General features: G+C 40.1%; 1 protein-coding gene across 3 annotated transcripts in view; it reads left to right on the top strand.

Moving 5' to 3' along the window:
* Window positions 1–20,640, top strand: part of kidins220a (kinase D-interacting substrate 220a) — a 55,898-nt gene that overhangs the window by 10,430 nt on the left and 24,828 nt on the right. For all 3 annotated transcript variants that reach the window (XM_059353229.1, XM_059353231.1, XM_059353230.1), the window contains exons 5-23: window positions 604–702; window positions 1,719–1,817; window positions 1,982–2,080; window positions 3,597–3,794; window positions 3,916–4,014; window positions 4,292–4,390; window positions 5,282–5,380; window positions 5,537–5,714; window positions 5,859–6,023; window positions 6,895–7,074; window positions 8,477–8,642; window positions 9,711–9,862; window positions 10,488–10,588; window positions 10,698–10,883; window positions 11,465–11,605; window positions 12,908–13,145; window positions 13,309–13,394; window positions 16,196–16,340; window positions 17,054–17,216. In XM_059353229.1, the coding sequence (XP_059209212.1) occupies window positions 604–702; window positions 1,719–1,817; window positions 1,982–2,080; window positions 3,597–3,794; window positions 3,916–4,014; window positions 4,292–4,390; window positions 5,282–5,380; window positions 5,537–5,714; window positions 5,859–6,023; window positions 6,895–7,074; window positions 8,477–8,642; window positions 9,711–9,862; window positions 10,488–10,588; window positions 10,698–10,883; window positions 11,465–11,605; window positions 12,908–13,145; window positions 13,309–13,394; window positions 16,196–16,340; window positions 17,054–17,216 (2,693 nt within the window). The remainder of the gene's footprint in view (window positions 1–603; window positions 703–1,718; window positions 1,818–1,981; window positions 2,081–3,596; window positions 3,795–3,915; window positions 4,015–4,291; window positions 4,391–5,281; window positions 5,381–5,536; window positions 5,715–5,858; window positions 6,024–6,894; window positions 7,075–8,476; window positions 8,643–9,710; window positions 9,863–10,487; window positions 10,589–10,697; window positions 10,884–11,464; window positions 11,606–12,907; window positions 13,146–13,308; window positions 13,395–16,195; window positions 16,341–17,053; window positions 17,217–20,640) is intronic.

Below are 20,640 nucleotides of genomic sequence, written 5' to 3'. Positions count from 1 at the left end.
TTCATGAGCAGATTATTGGCAACATGCAGATGAGATGCACATATTTATTACCTAAGGATGGGCACATTTGGTATTAGTTGTGATGTAATCCATTTCCAGCAGCCAGAAACCTAAAAACATATAATCCTATCCATCAGTAGGTTGTGCAAGTGATGCATTAAATGTCTACATAGCCACTCAAAGATTACACTTTTTATTTCCTCCACTATATATCAAGTATGATCAGACATTTAGAGTTGGTTTTACATCCTTGGCCTCTGTGACTTTATGGAAATAACTCAGGACATCAACTGACTCATTGGCCTGTGGGGCGTATCTAAGCTGCACAGGACAGATCACAGCCAGTCATCACAGTGGGATTATTATAAACCACACTGTGTGATACTGTTCCCTCACTGGAAAGTGTGTCACACCAGCTGTAAATAGCACATTTTCCAACCACAAAATCTGCTCAGATTTGACCTATTATGCTTGAATTTAATACCAATGTTACCCTTAAGTACACCCTTATCACGTTTAAAAAAAAAAACACCTACACTGCATGTAGAGATGATTTACAGTCATGAACAAATTCTCTCCGCTATGTATGTTTTTTCCTATCAGGGAGGTTGGACTGCTGTCATGTGGGGAGCCTATAAAGGTCGTACAGATGTGGTCCAGCTGCTCTTGGAAAAAGGAGCTAACCCCAACATCACTGGTCAGGTACTGAGACTGGACACACTTTATTTTTTATTTTTTTTGTACTCATTTTTTATTGGTTTTCACAGGTATATGTATGCATCAATACAAAAGACAGAGAATATTTTCTGAAAACATCACCTTTGAATTTACCCTCCCTTCTAGACCTTTCATTCATACAAATTTGAGAGTCATCATCCAGACGATGTCAATTACATTCGACAGTGTCCGTACAACAATTTTCCAAAAGTTATGGTGCAGTCCCACATTATATGCATAAAAGTCCCTGCTGTATTTTGGGAGCATACATACTTGGCAACATACAGAATGACACACTTTATTTTGTATTACCTCCATATAAAAATAAAAGAAATAGCATCATAACATGACATGGAAATAGTCTCTTTAGTTTAATTGAAAGAAGGTTTTGAGAAGGAGATTTTACTCTGATTGCCTCATAAATATTTTCCAATTTTCAGGTCAATTGTTAAAAATGCTAAACATTTCACTTTGAATATTATCATACGTTTTTTAATACCATTATTGCCATTTCTCTTTGATTTTATTTCAATTTGTCATTTCTTTACTTTGATTTTTATTTATTATTATCATGATGATGATGATGATGATGATGATGATTATTGTTGTTGTTGTTGTTGACTTTATTACGTACTATTTCTATATCTCTATCTCTCCATGTATAGAGGCATTTACCTATGTAAATTTACCTGTCTGAAAATGGGCATTGAAACTTAGAAACTGAACAGCTGGTCCATGAATGCCCTGAACATTTCAATAAACAAAACAGGAAAAAAAAAACCTGAAACTTTAGTTATAAATGTCAGTACACATAATTTTACATGAACAAAAATGCGAACGCCAACCACAACCCTGCTCTTCACCTGCGCAGTGCGAAGCCTCCCCCATTACCTGCTGATTCAGTCATGTAAAGTGGCTTAAAGCGTTAGTATGACCGCAGGCCTGACACTGATCATTAGTTACTGTCAGCATGACTTCACCCCTCTCCTCTGGCCCAACAGTACAGCGTCTACCCCATTATCTGGGCGGCGGGTCGAGGCCACGCAGAGATCGTGCATCTCCTGCTGCAGCACGGAGCCAAGGTCAACTGCTCCGACAAGGTAACTACACACTGACAGATGTTCATCATTTACTTGTTTTAATTAGTGCTATAAGAGTTTTGGTCCACATCAGACATTCCATTTCCCAAAGTTCCGCTTCCTTTATTTATTATCCTTCCTTCATGTCCCCATACATAAGAACATATTTCTTTCTTTAATTGCAGTATGGTACCACTCCTTTGATCTGGGCAGCCAGGAAGGGCCACTACGACAGCGTGATGCACCTTCTAGCCAACGGAGCAGATGTGGACCAAGAAGGAGCCGTAAGTAGATTCTGTAGTTCTTGTGAATGCTTGCTTAAGAGATCTAACACCATCATGCTTTCATGTAGAAAGACTTCACAAAGTTTCACTTACAAAGCAATATTGGGACTTTTTGTACTTTTTGTACTCTGTCTATAAGATAAGATAAGATATGACTTTATCTATCCCGCGGTGGGGAAATGTAGTTGTCACAGCAGCTCAAGATGCAGACACATAGATATAGAAGACAAAATATGTATATAAAAAAATAAGACATATACATACATTCTGTACAAATTTTATACATACATTTCAGCTATTTGGCATTTATTATTAATATATATTTTTGTGTTTGTTTGTTCCTGAGAATGCTTTGCATTTTGCAGATATTGCACTTTGGAGAAAATATATTAATTATAAGCATGTTAAATAAGTTTAAATAAGTTGTTACATGTAGTAGTATGAACATCAATGAATAAATATGTTTAAATATATGCAGAGATATACACAGTATAGAATAAGTGATGCGACTAACATATTTTGAATAATTGTCCTGCTTCAATAAAGTAGAATTGAAGTTTACAGCTGAAGTTGACATAATTATAAAATATAGAAATTATTATTTTTTCAGATTCAGATACAATGTCAAGTTATTAATTAAAGTACAATGTGATTCAAATGATCAAATAATAAAATAATTGATTATTACCTTTGGCCACAATAATAGCAGTTTTTATCTTCAGGGGTTTTTGATATGTCTGGAATGGTTGGGGAGCCTTTGCAACTTTGAAGTTATTATTTTAGTTTTTGAGTGCTAATACCCATGTTACGGTGCCTTATATGTGGCTTTGCATGTACAGTTATCTGACATGCTATAACATTTGGTAGTGTTTCTGCAACAATGTTAATATTTGATTCTGTAGTCTGCACAGGTAGTTTAACAGCTGAGCAAGTTTAATTTCGTTTTGGGTTCATCTTGGGTGCTGTGACACACAAAGCGGCCTGTTATCACCAGTGTAGTTTTCACATAATCAAGATTTAATGCTCCCAAGCGCCACAAACTCATTAGTAAACTGAAATATTAAATAATTGATTGCATCCATGACGCAGCGCATCTGTGCTCCTTCGAGTCATGTTGCATCTGTGCTGTCACAAACTGAACGATGCGATAGTTGGATATATGACATCAATAATCAGATGGAACTATAGGAGCTAATGATGCAGAGCAATTAATTTATGTGTGATTTAGAGACTCTAGTGCCTGGAAAAATATATGAGTTATTGGGATTGCTAGACAGTATATCAGGGATAAATTGCCATTAAGCCTGTAGTGTATCCCAGAGCTGCTGAAATAAACTGATAACATTTGTGCAATACAGTTTGTTAATTGTCAGCCATAAATTATTGAACATTTGCCATATTAAACACCAACCAAAACCATGACACCTAGTCAATAAACGGAGGAAACATCTTTAGTCTTGAAATTTTTTGGGTGGAATATTTGTACATTTAAATTCCTAATGTTGTGTCTTTTCAGAACTCAATGACAGCTCTGATTGTGGGAGTGAAAGGTGGCTATACGGAGGTTGTAAAGGAGCTGCTGAAGAGTAACCCAAACGTCAACATGACCGACAAGGATGGTAACACAGCCCTGGCCATCGCTGCCAAGGAAGGTCACACTGAGATTGTACAGGACCTGCTGGATGCCGGCACCTATGTCAACATCCTAGACAGGGTGAGGCCACCTGCAGCAGCACTACACGCTCGCTGTTTGAAGATGTGGAAATAGTAGTTGATATGAAACATAATTCATGCCTCTCTGTGTTTTTCTGTCACTCTTACACCATCTCTGTCAGAGCGGGGAGACGATGCTTATCGGAGCAGTGAGAGGAGGTCATGTGGAGATAGTCCGAGCTCTACTGAACAAATATGCTGATATTGACGTCAGGGGCCAGGTAGGAGCTCCACTCCCACTGTTCTCTCTGCCTTATTGATGTTTGAAAACAGACATGAGGTCTCCTTGTGTTCCCAATGTGATATGTCACAGTGCTACTCAATACTGTTCACCTCTCTTGTTGTCTTGCTAAAGTGAACTTTAATCCATGGGGGTGCACTAATATCATTGCCATATAAACAGACGCTACTTGATGCCCCATGCATAATGCTACACATGTATATACATATGACTTTAAAACAGTTTATTAAGATCAAGCCTTGTCCTTTCCACATCAGGATGGAAAGACTGCCCTCTACTGGGCTGTGGAGAAAGGTAACGCTACCATGGTGAGAGACATCCTTCAGTGTAACCCTGACACCGAGAGCTGCACTAAGGTAGGGCATACTCGGCAGTGAAGAAGTTAAATGCACGATTTCTTGACCATTAAACTCCTTAATTGGTGCCTCTACAGCACATTTCTTAAATTCTACTGATTTCTCTTATACTTATACTTCTACACACATAATCGACAAACAGAACAATACAAAAATAAATAATCTTGCACCATCTGCACTCACTACTGAAAAGAACTTTCGTCCTGAAAACACTTGAGTGTTACACTTTATGTAACTTTTTACTTCTACTCCACTACGTTTTGAGGCAAATATTGTACTTTTTAATCCACTACATTTAGCTGACAGCTTTAGTTACTTTTTCAGGTTGAGATTTAACATAAAAAACATGATCAATTTAAAGTGATTAGACTTTTTTTAATAAAATCTTACAAGACTGTATTAAGTAATTGAATGAGCCCTATCTTTACAAAATTAAAACACTACTTACATAAATGTATTAATACAAATAATGTATTGACATATTCAGAATATAAAAACAGTCTGAATGGGGCCATTCTGTATAACAAGTACTTTTACTTTTGATGATTTAAGTACATTTTGATGCTGATACTTTTGTACTTTTACTCCAGTAAGTTTTGAATGCAGGACTTGACTTGTAGTGGAGTAATTTCACAGTGTTTTATTTGTACTTTTACTTAAAGTAAGTAAGTAAGGGATCTGAATACTTTTTCCACCACTGCTCTCCTTACCTTTGGCTGCATCTGATCTATTTGTTATTGTGTTTAAACAAGTCTCACTCAATGAGAAGTCTTGTTCTTGAATTGATGATCTTTTTTCTCTTCTGTACTGTGGGTCCTGGTCAAAATGTGTTCTGTTCAAAATACATTTTAAAGTGATGTTAATTAAATATTGTGTATTTTTGCATTTTAGGAGGGGGAGACCCCACTTATTAAAGCCACAAAAATGAGGAACATAGAAATAGTGGAACTCCTGCTGGATAAAGGAGCCAAAGTGTCCGCAGTGGAAAAGGTACTTTTTAAAAGACACTTTGCACATAAACACACTTGTCCAAAAAAAATCTTGTCAGAACAGAACTTTGATTATGTTATTTCCTTTTCCCACACTATTTTGGTGTATTTTCCTGATGGTTATTTTTCAGTCAACTCAGTGTTTTTCTCCCCGCAGAAAGGAGACACTCCTCTCCACATCGCCATCCGAGGACGAAGCCGGAAGTTGGCCGAGCTGCTGCTGAGGAACCCAAAAGATGGCCGCCTGCTTTACCGCCCCAACAAAGCTGGAGAGACACCGTACAACATCGACTGTACCCACCAGAAAAGCATCCTCACTCAGATATTTGGAGCCAGTATGAACCATTTTTTCCCATTTCATCCAGAAAGAAATCCATGACAAAACAAATATAGCCTTGTCGTAAAAAAGAAATCAGAAAAGATGCATTACTTTGTCTTCTCTTATCTTCTTCTGCACTGTTTTTCTCTTTCTCTCTCAGAGCACCTGTCCCCCTCTGAGTCAGATGGAGACATGTTGGGTTATGACCTGTATAGCAGCGCTCTAGCCGACATCCTCAGTGAGCCCACCATGCAGCCACCTATCTGTGTTGGACTGTATGCTCAGTGGGGCAGCGGAAAGTCTTTCCTTCTTAAGAAACTGGAGGGTAAGTAAGCCCACGGTCTCTTACAAAGATAAAAAGTACCAAATTGTGAAAAATTATCTTTTAGACTGTGCCTTTTTTCTTGTTTATTCAAGCCCTGTTAAATGGCAATGTTTTTACATGATTTCATATCCTCACATAGTAGAGGTGTGAATCAGCAGAGGCCCCGCAATTTGATTTTATCCTGATACTTGAGTCACGATACGATATTATTGCGATTTTAAGCATTTTGCGATATGGTGAGTATTGCGATAAAATATAATGCGATTTAACTTTTTAACTGCATTTTGTGTCCACAAAATAAAATTCAATCAAGAATTGTTTTGTCAAATAAGAGAAAACTCTCAGTCTATTCATCTCACTTCAGTCTTTTTATTTCTCCACAATGAGAGTCAAACCCACAGACTGACCAACAAAGTATTCAGTCAAACTGAACTCAACTGATATCAAACATGTATGGACGACAACAACTGCAGCATTTTAACAAACTTTCCTCACCTTTAAGCTTCACTGCTCTGAATTTTTTGGAATGGAACATAAAAAAACCCTAACTTTGCAGCGTAATTTCGACAACTTCTCAACATTATATATTGACGCACATTTCCTATAGATTCCTTAGATCTTCTAGTTTCATATGATACCAGTATATCCAGGATATTCTTAAAAGTGAGCCCGCAACAACTCCGGAAAACGGCGAAAATACTGGCGGCCCACCGGAACACTTGAACCATGAATCGATATTAAACTGCCACGCAAAATATCTCGATACTATGCTAAATTTTTTTCCTCCACCTCTTTCATATATTGTACTATATTTTAATATTCCTTTATATGTGATTAAAACATCCAATAAGAGATTCTCTTTCTCCTTCAGATGAGATGAAGACCTTTGCAGGCCAGCAGATAGAGCCATTGTTCCAGTTCTCGTGGCTGGTGGTGTTTCTCACACTGCTGCTCTGCGGCTCAGTGGCCGTGGTTCTGGGCTTCACTGTCGATCCCCGGCTGGCCATCGCCGTCTCCCTCAGCCTCCTCGCTCTGCTTTACATCTTTTTTGGTGAGGAAACAGATGAGGTAGAAATGCAATGAGACTGTGTGGAAATTCAGTGTGCAGCCTCCTTGAAGTGGTTGATTTACATGATGAAATATTTTCATGTTTTGTTTTTGTGACCACAAAACATGGTTGAATTGTTGGAAAACAAATTCCCACAGAATTATTATATAGATTATTAAAATACTAATACTTATTATTTTTTTACAAGATTAAAGAAGATGGGAATAACTGTGCTTGCATCTATTTTTAAGTGTTTTATCTCAAGATGACGAGGTTTATATTTTTTGTCTCAAGAAAACAAGCTTTGCTCTCTTGAGATAATGAAAACAAAAAGTTGTTTCCTCTTTGCTACTTATTCTTGTTAAGCATACAGATGGTCAAACTCTCTTCTTTGGCCACTCTGATCGTCTGCTGTGATGACCACACTGCAGCGGACAAAACTATGCATTTATGCCTTAAATTTGGTGACTGTTCAGTGAGGAATCCTCCCAGACAGTCAGGACTGTAAATTGATGACAAGTCAGGTGTGATAAGATGAAGCAGACTCTAATTTTAAGTTTTCTCATGATAAATCATCTTGTTATCACGATAAATTCAGCATTCTTATCTTGAGATAACAAAACAATTAACGTAATCGCCACATAATAGCATTAAAAAATAATTGCAAGCACATCTGTCCTGTACAAGATAAAGCTTTTCTGTATGATGCTTTAAGATAACATATTCATAGGATAAGATATTTTTCCCCACATTGGGGACATTTAATTTGTTACAGCAGCTGAAAGTACAGACATATAGATATAGAAAGCAGAATAAAGAATTTTAAAAAAGTAAGACATATACATACATTCTATACATACATTTCTGCTATTTGGCATTTATTATTAATAGACATTTGTTGTGTTTGTTTGTTTATGGAAAGTACTTTGATTTTTACAGATATTGCACATTGGAGAAGATATATTTTAGCATGTTAAATAGGTTAAAAATGTTGTAGCATGTAGTAGTATGGACATCAATTAATAAATATATTTAAATATATAAGTGGTATATGCCACATATAATATAGAAAAAATACAGAAGGTCTAATCTAGGCCTAATGTGGTTGGATGTAAACAGATATTGTGCAAATAAACCAGTAAAGTGACCTGGTGGAACAAACAGTGCTGTATTATGTGGTGCTGCTGTTAAACAGTCTGATTGGAGTCGGAATGAAACTCTGCTTTGCTCACTAGAGCATGCCATTATACAACCAATAACAAACATGATGATGAGCTTTTCAGCTTTTTAACACTCATTATTATTGATTTTTAAGAGAGCTTTCTAACCATGGTAATTGTGAAATGATCATTTTTCTGGCATCACTAAGAAGCTAAAACCAAACCACCTCTTCTGTTGTCTCCAGTGTTGGTGTACTTTGGGAGTCGGCGTGAGAGGGAGAGCTGGAACTGGGCGTGGGTCATCAGCACCCGTCTGGCGCGCCAGGTCGGTTACCTGGAGCTGCTGCTCAAACTGATGTTTGTCAACCCCCCTGAACTTCCTGAGCAGACCACCCGCGCACTGCCTGTCAGGTGATGGCCACACACACACACACACACACACACACACAAACACTCACTGCTGAGTTCTATTAGTATTCCCAAGTCCAAGACAAAAAAATGTAATATTTCACGTGCTTTCACACCGCTAGTTCGATTATTTGGTCCGCACCAGGCAGTAAAATTGTTACATTGTAGCATACAGACTACGTGTGGTCCGCGTTCACACATGCAAACGAACCACATTGGTCTGAATGATGTTTCGTCATCTTCCGGTGGAAATAACGCCAATTTCAACTTTCACAATGGAGCGACACGTTCACACACTGTTTCGCGCGCTGGCCCTTGCTTTTTATATCATCAACATTACACATTTCTGGCAAAATATCCAGTTCTAGAATGAGTCGCGGCTGCAGCTGGAGAACAATCATCGGAAATAATGGATCCGGCGAAGGCACATATCACGTCATTTCAGGCAGAGGAGACGCGCTATTTTCACTAATGCTGTCCTGCTGATGTGGATGATATTGTTATCAGTATGCGTACTCTGAGAAGTATTTTGAAATGTATGGGGTTGGATCGAATGAAACATGTATATTACAGATTAAATTAATTTCATACCAGTGTTTCCCCAACATTCTTTCAGCAGCTGCGCAACACATGGCTAATTTGAATATTCAAATTAGCCATGTGTTGGTAGGTCATGACATGAATGAATGTAGGAGAATATACAGGCAGAACGCAAATTAAGCATTGGTGCATTTCGAATAGTTAGTTTAGACCTGAGTTGGTCCAGGTTTGCGTTCTCACCAGAGGGACCGCACCAGAGGTTGGCATTTGGTGCGGAATCAAGCGGACCGAGACCACCTCTTTTTGGAGGACTCGGTCCACTTGATTTAGTGCGCACCCGAGTGCGATTGATGCTTTCACACCGACGAAAACGAACCGAACTAAGGGCTTTTGATTCGAATGGACTGTTTAGAGCGCACCAACTGCTGTTGGTGTGAAAGCACCCACTTTGTTTAGTCCCTGTCCCATGTGCCGTTTGCTGTAATTGTAACTGATCAAATCAAAGCATGATTTCTCTCACACGTCACACAGGTTCCTGTTCACAGACTATAATCGGCTGTCCAGTGTTGGAGGGGAGACCTCCATGGCTGAGATGGTCGCCACGCTCTCTGATGCCTGTGAGAGGGAGTTTGGCTTCATGGCCACCAGGCTCTTCAGGGTTTTCAAGAAAGATGAGATCCAAGGTAACGTTGGCTTTTACATGTCAGTCATATTACCCTAAAAGTTGGAAAGCTGGCTAAACTTGTGTGTTTTTTGATATATATTCAGTTGAAAACATTTTAACCCTACTTATATGTTGTGAAATAAAATAGTAAAAAAAAATTTTTGGGGGGGGGAATGAAACTTGCTTGGCTTAATAAGTGTAATCAACATATACAATGAAAATGGTTAATTTCACATATCAATATCATGTAATACCATTGTATTTTGTAGGTCTTTCCAATTTACATTAAAAAAAGTTTTAACATGCATTTTTAATGAAAAATGTGTGAATTATCCTCATTAAAACATGATCTGTGAAAGGTAAAGAACACCATTGCACTAAACATTGATTGAGATGGTAAGTAATGGAGTTAATGATGAAATATAAACAATGTTTATTGGGATTGGGTTACTGACACTTTTAGATAATGCCCCGGGTCAAATTGACCCGCAAACATTTTTGCTATTCTTGAAAAACGAACAGAACGGGAGGGTTAAATGTGTAAACGTCTCAATTCAGTGTACATAAAAAGATCTAGTTTTTTGGGGGTTTCTAAGCTAAGTGTGTCTCTTTGACATCATCCTCTACTTTCTCTCATACCACAGGTAAGAAGTGGAAGAAAACATGCTGTGTCCCCTCCTTCGTGCTGTTTGCCTTGACACTGGGATGCCTGATCACTGGTATGGCCCTTTTGGCCATCTTCAGGGTGAGTTAGAGCAATGAACTGGTGCCACTGTGTTTAAACAGTGTGCCCTCGAACCACTAGGTCAGTGAAGGCCCCAGCAATCAGTTCCAATGGTTTTATTTTGTTGCAGGTGGACCCTGAGAACTTGACGGTGAATGCAGTGCTGATAGCCATGGCCAGTGTGGTCGGCCTGGCCTTACTGCTCAACTGTAGAACCTGGTGGCAGGTTGCAGACTCCGTCCTTAACTCCCAGAGGAAACGGCTGCACAGTGCTGCCAACAACTTGCACAGACTCAAGAGTGAAGGATTTATGAAGGTAGACTCACACACTTTATTTACTTGATAAATGCAAAGTCTTTTACCTCCTGTTGCCATGGCTTTCCATACTCCCCACACACACACACACACACACACACACTGGCACACACCAAAAAAACACACACTGGCACACAAAATGGCTTAATATTTTAAAATGCAGAGCAAAATATGTCCTTAAGTGGGTTTATACAGACTTTTGATTATTCCATTTTCCTTAACCGATTATCTGAACTCGGGCCGTAGGGGATGAGAGGCAGGGTACACCCTGGACAGGTCTCCAGACTAACTCAGGTCTGACATAGAAACAACCATTCATGCTCTCATTCACTCCTAAGGCCAATTTAGAGTCACCAGTTAAATCTTGGCTGCATGTTTTTTAGACTGGTTTTTTTGTTGGTTTAACAAATATATTGATAACCTCAAAGCAGAGAAAGTTTCGCGCACCCCCTGTGATCTCTGGTGCCTCCCTAAGGGGGGCCCGGACCTCAGGTTGGGAACCCCTGCTGTAGTTCATAATCCAATGAATTTCTTCTTATTTACTTGTTTTGAGCCATTGATTTTCTGCCCGTCTCTCACCAGGTTCTGAAGCATGAAGTGGAACTAATGTCAAAAATGGCGAAAACCATTGATGGCTTTACTCAGAACCAGACACGCATGGCTGTCATCATCGACGGACTGGACGCCTGTGAGCAGGATAAAGTTCTGCAGATGCTGGACACGGTGGGTGTTTTCACATGCTTCTGTGAACATGAATAATGAATGGAGCTTCGTGTTAACTGATAACGAGATAATATGAAGCATTACATTTTCAACATCTGTCACTCAAGCAAATTTCTAACCATGAGACGGACTGTTGTGGAGCTGCTGCCATGTGGCCTGAACTTTCAGTGGGTCTTTCACCTGCACACACAGAGCCCACACATCTCCAGCGCTGTGCAGCCACCCTGGTGTTCCCAGCTGCCTCAGCTCGCCTCCAAGTATAGAATCCTCCTCTCAGCTGCTGTAATAAAATTTCCTTTAGCTAAATGTTATTATTTTATGAAGTAATCCCAGAGAGGATGGCAACCTCCTGTGTGTTAATGTAATCTCCTCATGTCTGCAAGCAAATCCCAGTCACTCTGAAACCATCTTGTATTCAGAGATCCACAAACACAAATGACACAAAACATTTTTTCTTCAGTCTGTTTACTTTTCCTACCAGATAATGTGAGTTAAAGACACAAACATGTGACGGTACGTTAATTGATGGTGCAGCCAGCTGCAGTAGAGGCGGAAGTTCATCATCATCTGAGGGGTGAGGGGTTAACAAGCCGTGTAAGCATGTAGCACAAATCGATGTCCTGTGACACTTGGACAATGTCCTTTAGTTAGCAAAGTGGAAATCCCCGACACCATGTGCTCTCACAGTCCGCTCTCACGGGAGTCATTAGGTTTAAACACAACAGCTGACTGTTGCCTCGAGCTGTCATGCTGTTGTTGGTCATTTAGATTGTAAACTACCTATTTTTGATAACAAATCAGTTGAACATCTGTTTTTTTTTTCTCATTAGATATAGTACAGGTTATCTACCAGTGCTGTAAATCCTTGAAAATTCTTCAATTTAAATATTGGGCTTCCAAGGTTTAAAAAAAAGTGCTTGCATTTTGAATGTACTTGCTTGAAGTTTAGATTAAATGGGATGCCAAGTCTACTTATAACTACTACAGGTGACAACAAACAGGTGACGCATGTGGAAATATGAAACTGTGTTTTAATTTGTCACCATTCTTATTTTGGTTGTTTGTGTCACAATAACATCTCATTTATTGTGATAAAAAAGTGAAGTATAATGTTACCACAGCTATGAGCTGCTGCAAAACCTTCAAAATGTAACCTAAAATGCTTTAAAATTCCTTGAATTTGACTGTAGGAACTGTGTAGCAGTGCAGCAAGTATCTAGTTTAAAAACATTTCATGTAATAATAAAAAATTTGTGAATGATGTCCTATACAAACTCACTTATGGTTCCTTTCGCATTCCAGGTGAGGGTACTCTTCTCCAAAGGCCCTTTTATCTCCATCTTTGCCAGTGACCCCCATATTATCATCAAAGCTATCAACCAAAACCTCAACAGCGTTCTGAGAGACTCCAACATCAACGGGCACGACTACATGAGGAACATCGTCCACCTGCCTGTGTTCCTCAACAGCAGAGGCCTCAGCGCGGCCAAGAAGCTCTGCATGGCAACCCCTGTCAATGGAGAGCCAGCGCCTGCTGAGGGTACATAATAAGGGCTTATATACATCATATTGTATGTACAGTTTTGGGCCATTAGGAGCATGGATTGATAGGTTCTGAAGATTCTGTTCGATAAAAGACATGTAATACTCTCTTCATTCAAAGGCATTCATTAATCTTTGTCCCTACCTCTCTCTCCGTCCAGGATGGCATGAAGAAATGGACAGGAAAATGTCTCTGGGCAGTCAAGACCAGGCCAAGTTTGGCAGCAAGACCGCCCTAAACCGCAGGGTAACACCTACTTAAGTCAAGTTTATTTGTTTCGACCAATATCACAAACAATATTTCATCTGGGATTTTATGGCCCCACATCAATGTTTCCCAACAAAGCTCTCTAACTAAAGAAGACAAGAAAGAACCATGGCACTAGAACAAAAGACTTCTATGGGAAAGGCAACTCAAAGAGAAATCCCTTCTCAGATGGCTGTGGGTGCAATATGAGTCATAGGTGGAAGAATGATAATAAATATAGACAGGCAATTATAGGAATCAAAGTCCAGGGCCCTGTTCCACAGAGCGAGTTTGCCAAATAAGCCACTTTTTTCTGACTTGCTTTCAGTTGATTCAGTTCCATAAAGCAAATTCAGCTTAGTTCAAGCTCAGTTACTATGATAACTTGTGCTGGGGAAACTAGTTGAATTCGCTCTATGGAACCGAATCCACTGAAAATTAGTCAGATAAAATGAAATACGCCTGGCTTATTTGATAAACTTGCTTAATGGAACAGGCTCCAAGAGTAGGATTATACTGTGGCTAATCCAAATTACAAATACCAAGACCAATATATCAAGCACTGTTTATTCTACTTGTCACCCTAAATAGACACAGTTCACACCCCGCCCTAACCCATAAAAACCAAATCAACAAGCCAACAATAATAACAAATTGCAGAGAAGCTCTTGATAGTAAATTAAAAATGGAGACATATGTGTGTTTTTTATAGAAAGAGGTATAATAAAAAAATGTTCCCACCACACTGATTCCCACATGTTATCAGGAAATATACAGCTGGAAATTAATGCTTGACGTCTTGACATTAATCAAGCAAAATTAAAATGCAGTTTGTTCACCACAACATGAATAGAAAACAACGGATTAGGGTTAGAGATGCTGCCTTGGAAACCCTCTCTCTTTTCAGCCTCCTCCCTGAAGGAGGGGGGGTTGAGTACAGGCGTGGTGTTGGCAGGCAGCGTGCAGGCCAGAGGACAGAAGGAGACACACAGAGACGAGAAGAGAGGTGCTCGGTGTGCGGCCAAGGTTCCTGGTGTAATTGATGTAATGACTGTTTATCCTTCCTGCTGCGTTGCCACAGCCTAATGACAAGGCCTAGCAGCAGTGGGTCCCTGTGACAAAACACTGGCACCAGGTCTGCTGGCAGGAGGCTAAGTGACTCTGCTGCTGTCGCTGATGCCTTCCTCCCCCCCTGCGAGACCTTCCCACTACCCCTCCTTCCTTCCCGCCTCCCTCTCTTGTTTGTTTGTTTGACATTTGTTTGTACCTCGGGTTTATCTAGTACCCTCAATTATTGGTGTTGGCCCTTCTATTATGGAGAGCCATGCTCTTTTTATTTGCCCTCCGCCACTAGCTAGCTCTTGGCAGGAGGGCCCTCTCTCTACAAGTGGAGATTAAAATGAGGGCACGAGGGGAAAATGAATTAGTGGCTCTCCATTTTCATGTGGCTTCTCAAGTCGTGGATGACATTAGGACTATCTCTGGCATCTTATTTCTATTTATTGGAATTAAATGAACCCCCTTTACAACGAAGATTACCATCATCTTGAACTGAACTCTGCATTCAGTATTTTTGAAGAATAAATCAAAACCATCGGTACTCAATACCTTTTTAAGGCAAGGACTGAAATAATCATATTTCCTGCTCTAGTGAAATTAAATCATGAAAATCATTTGATTACTTTTGTCCTCAGATCTAGAAAAACAAATCAATCATTGCACCCTCCCAAAGTGTAACCATGTTTCACAGAATGACCAGCATGTCAGCAGGGAGAATGACCAGTCGAAGTAAGAAAACACAGACAGAATTATCTCAGTGAAGCTATAAAGGTGTAAAGCTACCGTAAAATTCAATATGTGTTGAAAAGTCAGCCTTTCTGTCTGTATGATGGACCTTTTCAGTTCTGACTGAGTGGTGGCCATATGTTTCATCTCTCTGAGAAAGAGGTCATGAGACTGGCGTTACGACTTCAAAGTCAACCAAAAGCCTCGCCTTGGCTCATGACCATGGCAGCTGTCTGATATCATCACAGATGTTCTCTGCTAGATCTGTGTCAATAGCTTGCCTGTTTGTCATGACTGTTCAGCTTTGGACAGCGGCTCTTTTTTATCGGCTGTTTCAGGGAATTATATGTTTTACTCATGCAAAGATGGATGATATAGAAGGGAAGATGGAAAAAGCGACTAATTACAGTGACAAAAATCATCAAAAAAATGCTTTTAATTGGTTTCACTCACCACATTCATAGTCAGATAGCACATAAATGTATAAATTGGTTGTATGGTAGTATGCTTAAACATGGATAGGGTGCACAGGGAGTCAGAAGTCAGAATATGAGAGGCCCTAGGCACTTATTTACATGTTTTCCTCAGGGCATAAGGTTTTATGACATGGCCTGAGATCACATGTTGATCCTGAAATGCCTGTTCTCCTGTCTCATGATGCAGCTTGCAGGGATGACGCATAAGTAATCAAAACCTCTGCAAGGGTCAAGAGTAATATTCATGCTTTTGTTCCACTTGTGCTTTCAATTTGCCTTCAGAGAGATCTTATTTTCCCTTCCCTGTTGAGTAGAAGGCTGATAAATGTTTTCTGTGGCTGTATTGGTTTTACAGCTGTAACTGTAGGACACTTCCTGCTCTCCCTGCTGACACAGAGTCCTCATAAAAATGTCATTCTGATTCTTGTCAAGAAATTTGATACAGTAAAAAGTTGCACTGGAACAAGATGACTCACACATCAAATGTCTCTTCTTATCCTGACATCAGTTTTTCTTTGCTTCCTTGTCTGTTCTGTTAAGGACACATACCGGCGTCGGCACATGCAGCGCTCCATCACCAGACAGATGTCCTTCGACTTGACCAAGCTGCTGGTGACTGAGGACTGGTTCAGCGACATCAGCCCACAGACTATGAGGAGGCTGCTCAACATTGTTTCTATCACAGGTGAAGATAATAAACCACATTCTGCTTCAGCACCGCCCTTCCCTTGTTATATGAGCAAATTACATTGTATTTTTCCTTCAACATCCGAGTCATTCATTCCCAATTTAATTGTTAGGTTAAGTCATTGGAAAATATTAGTGGTGATGGAGCAGGAAAAAAACAAAAAACAAAGCTCTGATGGGGGTTACCATGTGGTTGCAGAGGCGGTGCATTTAAGCAAGCATTTTATTAAAGAATTGACAGGCATTTAAATTAAAAATATATGTTATTTGTGTTTGCAATAATGACACGACAGCACATTAAGATTTAAAAGAAGATGGTACACATATGCATCAATATATTGACAACAGATTCTACAGCACTAACAGAACCGATCAGCAGTTTAAGAAGCAGTTGACACTCAACAGTTTGAAGTTGAGACAACAAGCCTCCATAGCTTGTGGGATGGGAACCATAATATGTGACACACGTCATATACTGCAGTTAGAGTATATCAGATGCTTGCAGGAACTAACAATATCCTGTCATGCAACAACTCAGTGGCATTTCTTGGTGATTTAAACTGATAACCAGCCCACTTTTTTAGATTATTTATAGATGAGATGATCAGGACGTTGCACAATCCTGAGATGTTTGTTTTCTCGGGGCAGATTTGCAGAATAAGTACACCAGTGACTTTAAGGCCACTAATTCTCCACACTGTTGTTCGACAGGTCGTCTGCTGAGGGCCAATCAGATCATCTTCAACTGGGACCGGCTGGCATCGTGGATCAACCTGACAGAAGAGTGGCCTTACAGGACGTCATGGATCATCCTGTTTTTGGAAGAGAGTGACGGAGTGTCCGACCAGGTCTCTCTCAAAACCATCTATGAGAGGTACAAACACACAGGAAGACACAACCACCCCCTCTGTGATTACATATCTTATCTACAGGGTGTACACGTTTCTGTAACACAGCTGCATAGTTTCATCACTCTCTTTCTAACTTGTCGTGACATTAGCAGACTGAGGTGACCTTTAACACAAGATAAAATAGAAAGTAGGTCAGATGGATTCAATTTAAGGTAAATCACTGAATCCCTGCTTCTGTTTACTGAGGGGATCAAAAAGCCAGAACAGAATTCAAGGGTTGGAGTGAATAAATAATCACCATTCTTTATGTTCTCTCTTTAAAATGTTGCTATTAGTAGCTTCGACCAGCAGGTGGCAGTAGAGGATTTTGTTCTCTGCGTGGGCAACATTAGTCCACTGTCACTGCCAATGGCTTTGAGTGCCACACTAATTGGCAACTGACAGACAGATTTTGTAATTGATCATAATGCACAAGGCAAATGATGGCTGTATTATAGCCTTGACTTCTCCAGATTCATAAAGTGACACGTTTCCTTAAAACTGAACAGTCAGACATCTCTGGTTGAGCAGTGAAGGGAAAGTCTAGTGTCTGTGTGTGTGTGTGTATACAGTATGACTGTTCCTGCCTTTGTATGTGTGTGGTCACGGATGCTTTTAGGCGTGCTCACCGCAGACAAGAGGAGGAGGCCGACACAGGCCGAGTCGCTGGGTTTGGGTGCTGCTGTGCATCAGTTGATGGCCTTTAAAGGTTGCACTCTGTCACAATACACTAGTGCCTACGACTCCTGCGGCAGAGAAGCGTCACAGACAGTTACTGTCAGCCAGTCAGCCAGCTAGATTCAGCAGACAACCCTCCCTCCCCCGTCTCCAAGGCAAACCACTGCCTCATTAGACTAGGTTTTTGCTGTTCGGTTTTCAGAGGACAATAGGAATTACCTTTCATTTTTTCAAGTGTTTCATGGGACGTGTTCAGCATGAGTTGAGCTGTAACTCCTGATGATCTCTACCTCTTATTATTGTTAATTTATGTGGAAAAATATGTCACGACACTCTGTTGTATATCTTTATTATATTTAAGTATAGTGGATATCTTAAAGGAAATGTCCACACTTTGACCATAATTATTGTGGAAAATAAGACTGGGAGATATAATTATACACTGGTACAGCCATAAAATTCTGCAGTGTTTCTACATCATTCAAGTGCCTTCACCACAGCGTGGGACTGTGCTTACACTGCTCATTAGACTTAATATAGGCGTCATCTTGTTTCTGACCAACGGTCCTGTCTTCCTTCATCTTCCTCCTCACTGGGTGTCTTTCCAAATGGCTGCTCTGTTCTGCAGTGGCCGTCGGAGAAGCGGCCTTAATGATGATGACAGGAAGCCTCAAACAGGCTAAACACAACGCCTTGCCTAGAGGCCTTATCTCCAGCACTAATCTTCCGCTGATAAGACTCAGGCCTCTGTCTGCGTATCTTTTTCTGTCTCTCTGCTCTTTTCTTCCCCTTCCTTATGATCTGAGGCTCTTAAGTCCCTTTTTTGTTCTGGATGAGATATTCTGTCTTTTTCCCTTAGCGATGGATGGGCACTTGACTGGCCTCTCACAACCTCAGGCCCCTCTCTTGACTGTCTGTCTGCTTGAGAAATGGATATCTACTTTCCTTTTTTTAGCAGTACATGTGAATACGCACATGTACCACACATGTGCACACATCGTATATTATTTTGGAACTTAAATTTAACCAGTGGCTCATTTCCTGTATCTCATAGTTAACATCTTTGTATTGTTTTTTTAGATTCTGTTACCACAAAACCAATGTGGTTCAGACTTTGTGTGTGCTTTTTTGGTGTGTTCGAACATGCATACATCGGATGTGTTGTTGTGTTCAACCATTTTTACATCCCCTGAGCGTTACTAAGTGAATATATTAGTGGTGAAGTGAATGTGGGGGTGAGTCAGCCCCTTATAGGTCAACTGTCGCCCTGCATCTCAGTCACAAAGCTGCATGCTCTTCCTCTCCTCTCCTCTTTGTAAGGCTTGCTGCAGCTCAGTAGGCCACTGTACACAGAGCAGAAATATTACATTTTATTCTATGTAAAGCATACAACTGCGGTGGCTCTGAGGAGATCTTTCCAGTTTCCATCTCCATATTTTTAAATGTACAAATAAAATTCAGGTTTGAGCCTTGCCTGAGGTTCTTTAAATTTGGCTCAGTGTCTGTCTCAGTTTAGACTTTAGAAATTAAAACTAAATTGACCCATACACTACTAAACCATGGGGGAATGTTGCATAGAGTGTCTCTCAGTGATGCAGGTGACAGCTACTCTCTTTGACATGTACCTGAACTCTTAGGAAGGAGAGAAAAAATAGAAACCTCCGCCCACCTTCTCTCATATCTCGCACAAACACACACGCTTTCAAAACGGCTAAAAGCTGTTTTTAGCAACTTGCCTGGCAATAACAAGTGCCATGAAGTGTCATTGTAGGACACGGCGTGAAGAGAAATGTGTAGCGCTAATTCCCGTAGCGGGAGTGGGCCAGTACAGCCCTCCTAATCTGATGGAGAATGTGTAATCGGTTAATAACCTCAGCGATTTCTATCATTTACGGTTAGAACCGGGGGGCTGCCCAGACTAATGCAAGGTAGCAGAGGGAAAGAACTGTGTGACAAAAGATGGCACTGTCTGTTGAAGATATTGGCTCAAAGCAATCAAGCTTACAGACACACATGCACACACAAGAGTGCAGCTAAATGTTTGTCTCACTAGTCCTGCAGGGAAAACTACAAATTACACCTCGTGCAGTGAGCCAGCATCGTGGCCTGCCCAGCACACTGACAGAAGCGGAACAGAAAACAAAACAAGAAGTGTTTTGGACCCAGCCTCATATTTGTAGCCGTCAAATTAACAGCCCTAAATCCGTGTTTGAATGCTGTTTTTATTTTTGTTTTTTATCACTAGCAAATTGAATTTAGAGCCTGCAGCCTTGTGACTATCATTTTCAGCTGTATCATTTCTTCCTCCTCTGTATCTCTTCTCAGGAGTCAGTTGTTCCTTGTTCTAGCTGCCATTACAGACTTAATGACTACAGCTAACCTAGCTCTCTCCTGCTTCATGGTTATTGCTTTAAAGCAGCCCTGCCATTTCCAAAGACTGTTAATGGGCTTTTGTATGTTTATTTCCTTGATGTTGTTTAGACTCATTACATTACAGAAAAGCTTCAACTAAATAGCTTAATGTAGAGTGATTTCAAGTGACTGGTACAGCAGGTACAGGTTCTGGATGTTGCTCAGGGACACATGTTAGACACGTGGCTGTTGTTAGGATTTTTGCTATGTTTTTGTAAATCTACCCACTTTTATTGATGCTTTGTGAATTCAATAAGCAAAAAAATGTAATACTTAAGTTGCAGATGGTCACATTAAAGATGCTGATCTGATTTGATT

This window comes from Centropristis striata, chromosome 16 (assembly GCF_030273125.1).
Source record: "Centropristis striata isolate RG_2023a ecotype Rhode Island chromosome 16, C.striata_1.0, whole genome shotgun sequence".
Classification (NCBI taxonomy): Eukaryota; Metazoa; Chordata; class Actinopteri; order Perciformes; family Serranidae; genus Centropristis; species Centropristis striata.
This window is presented reverse-complemented; position numbering and strand designations above follow the sequence as displayed.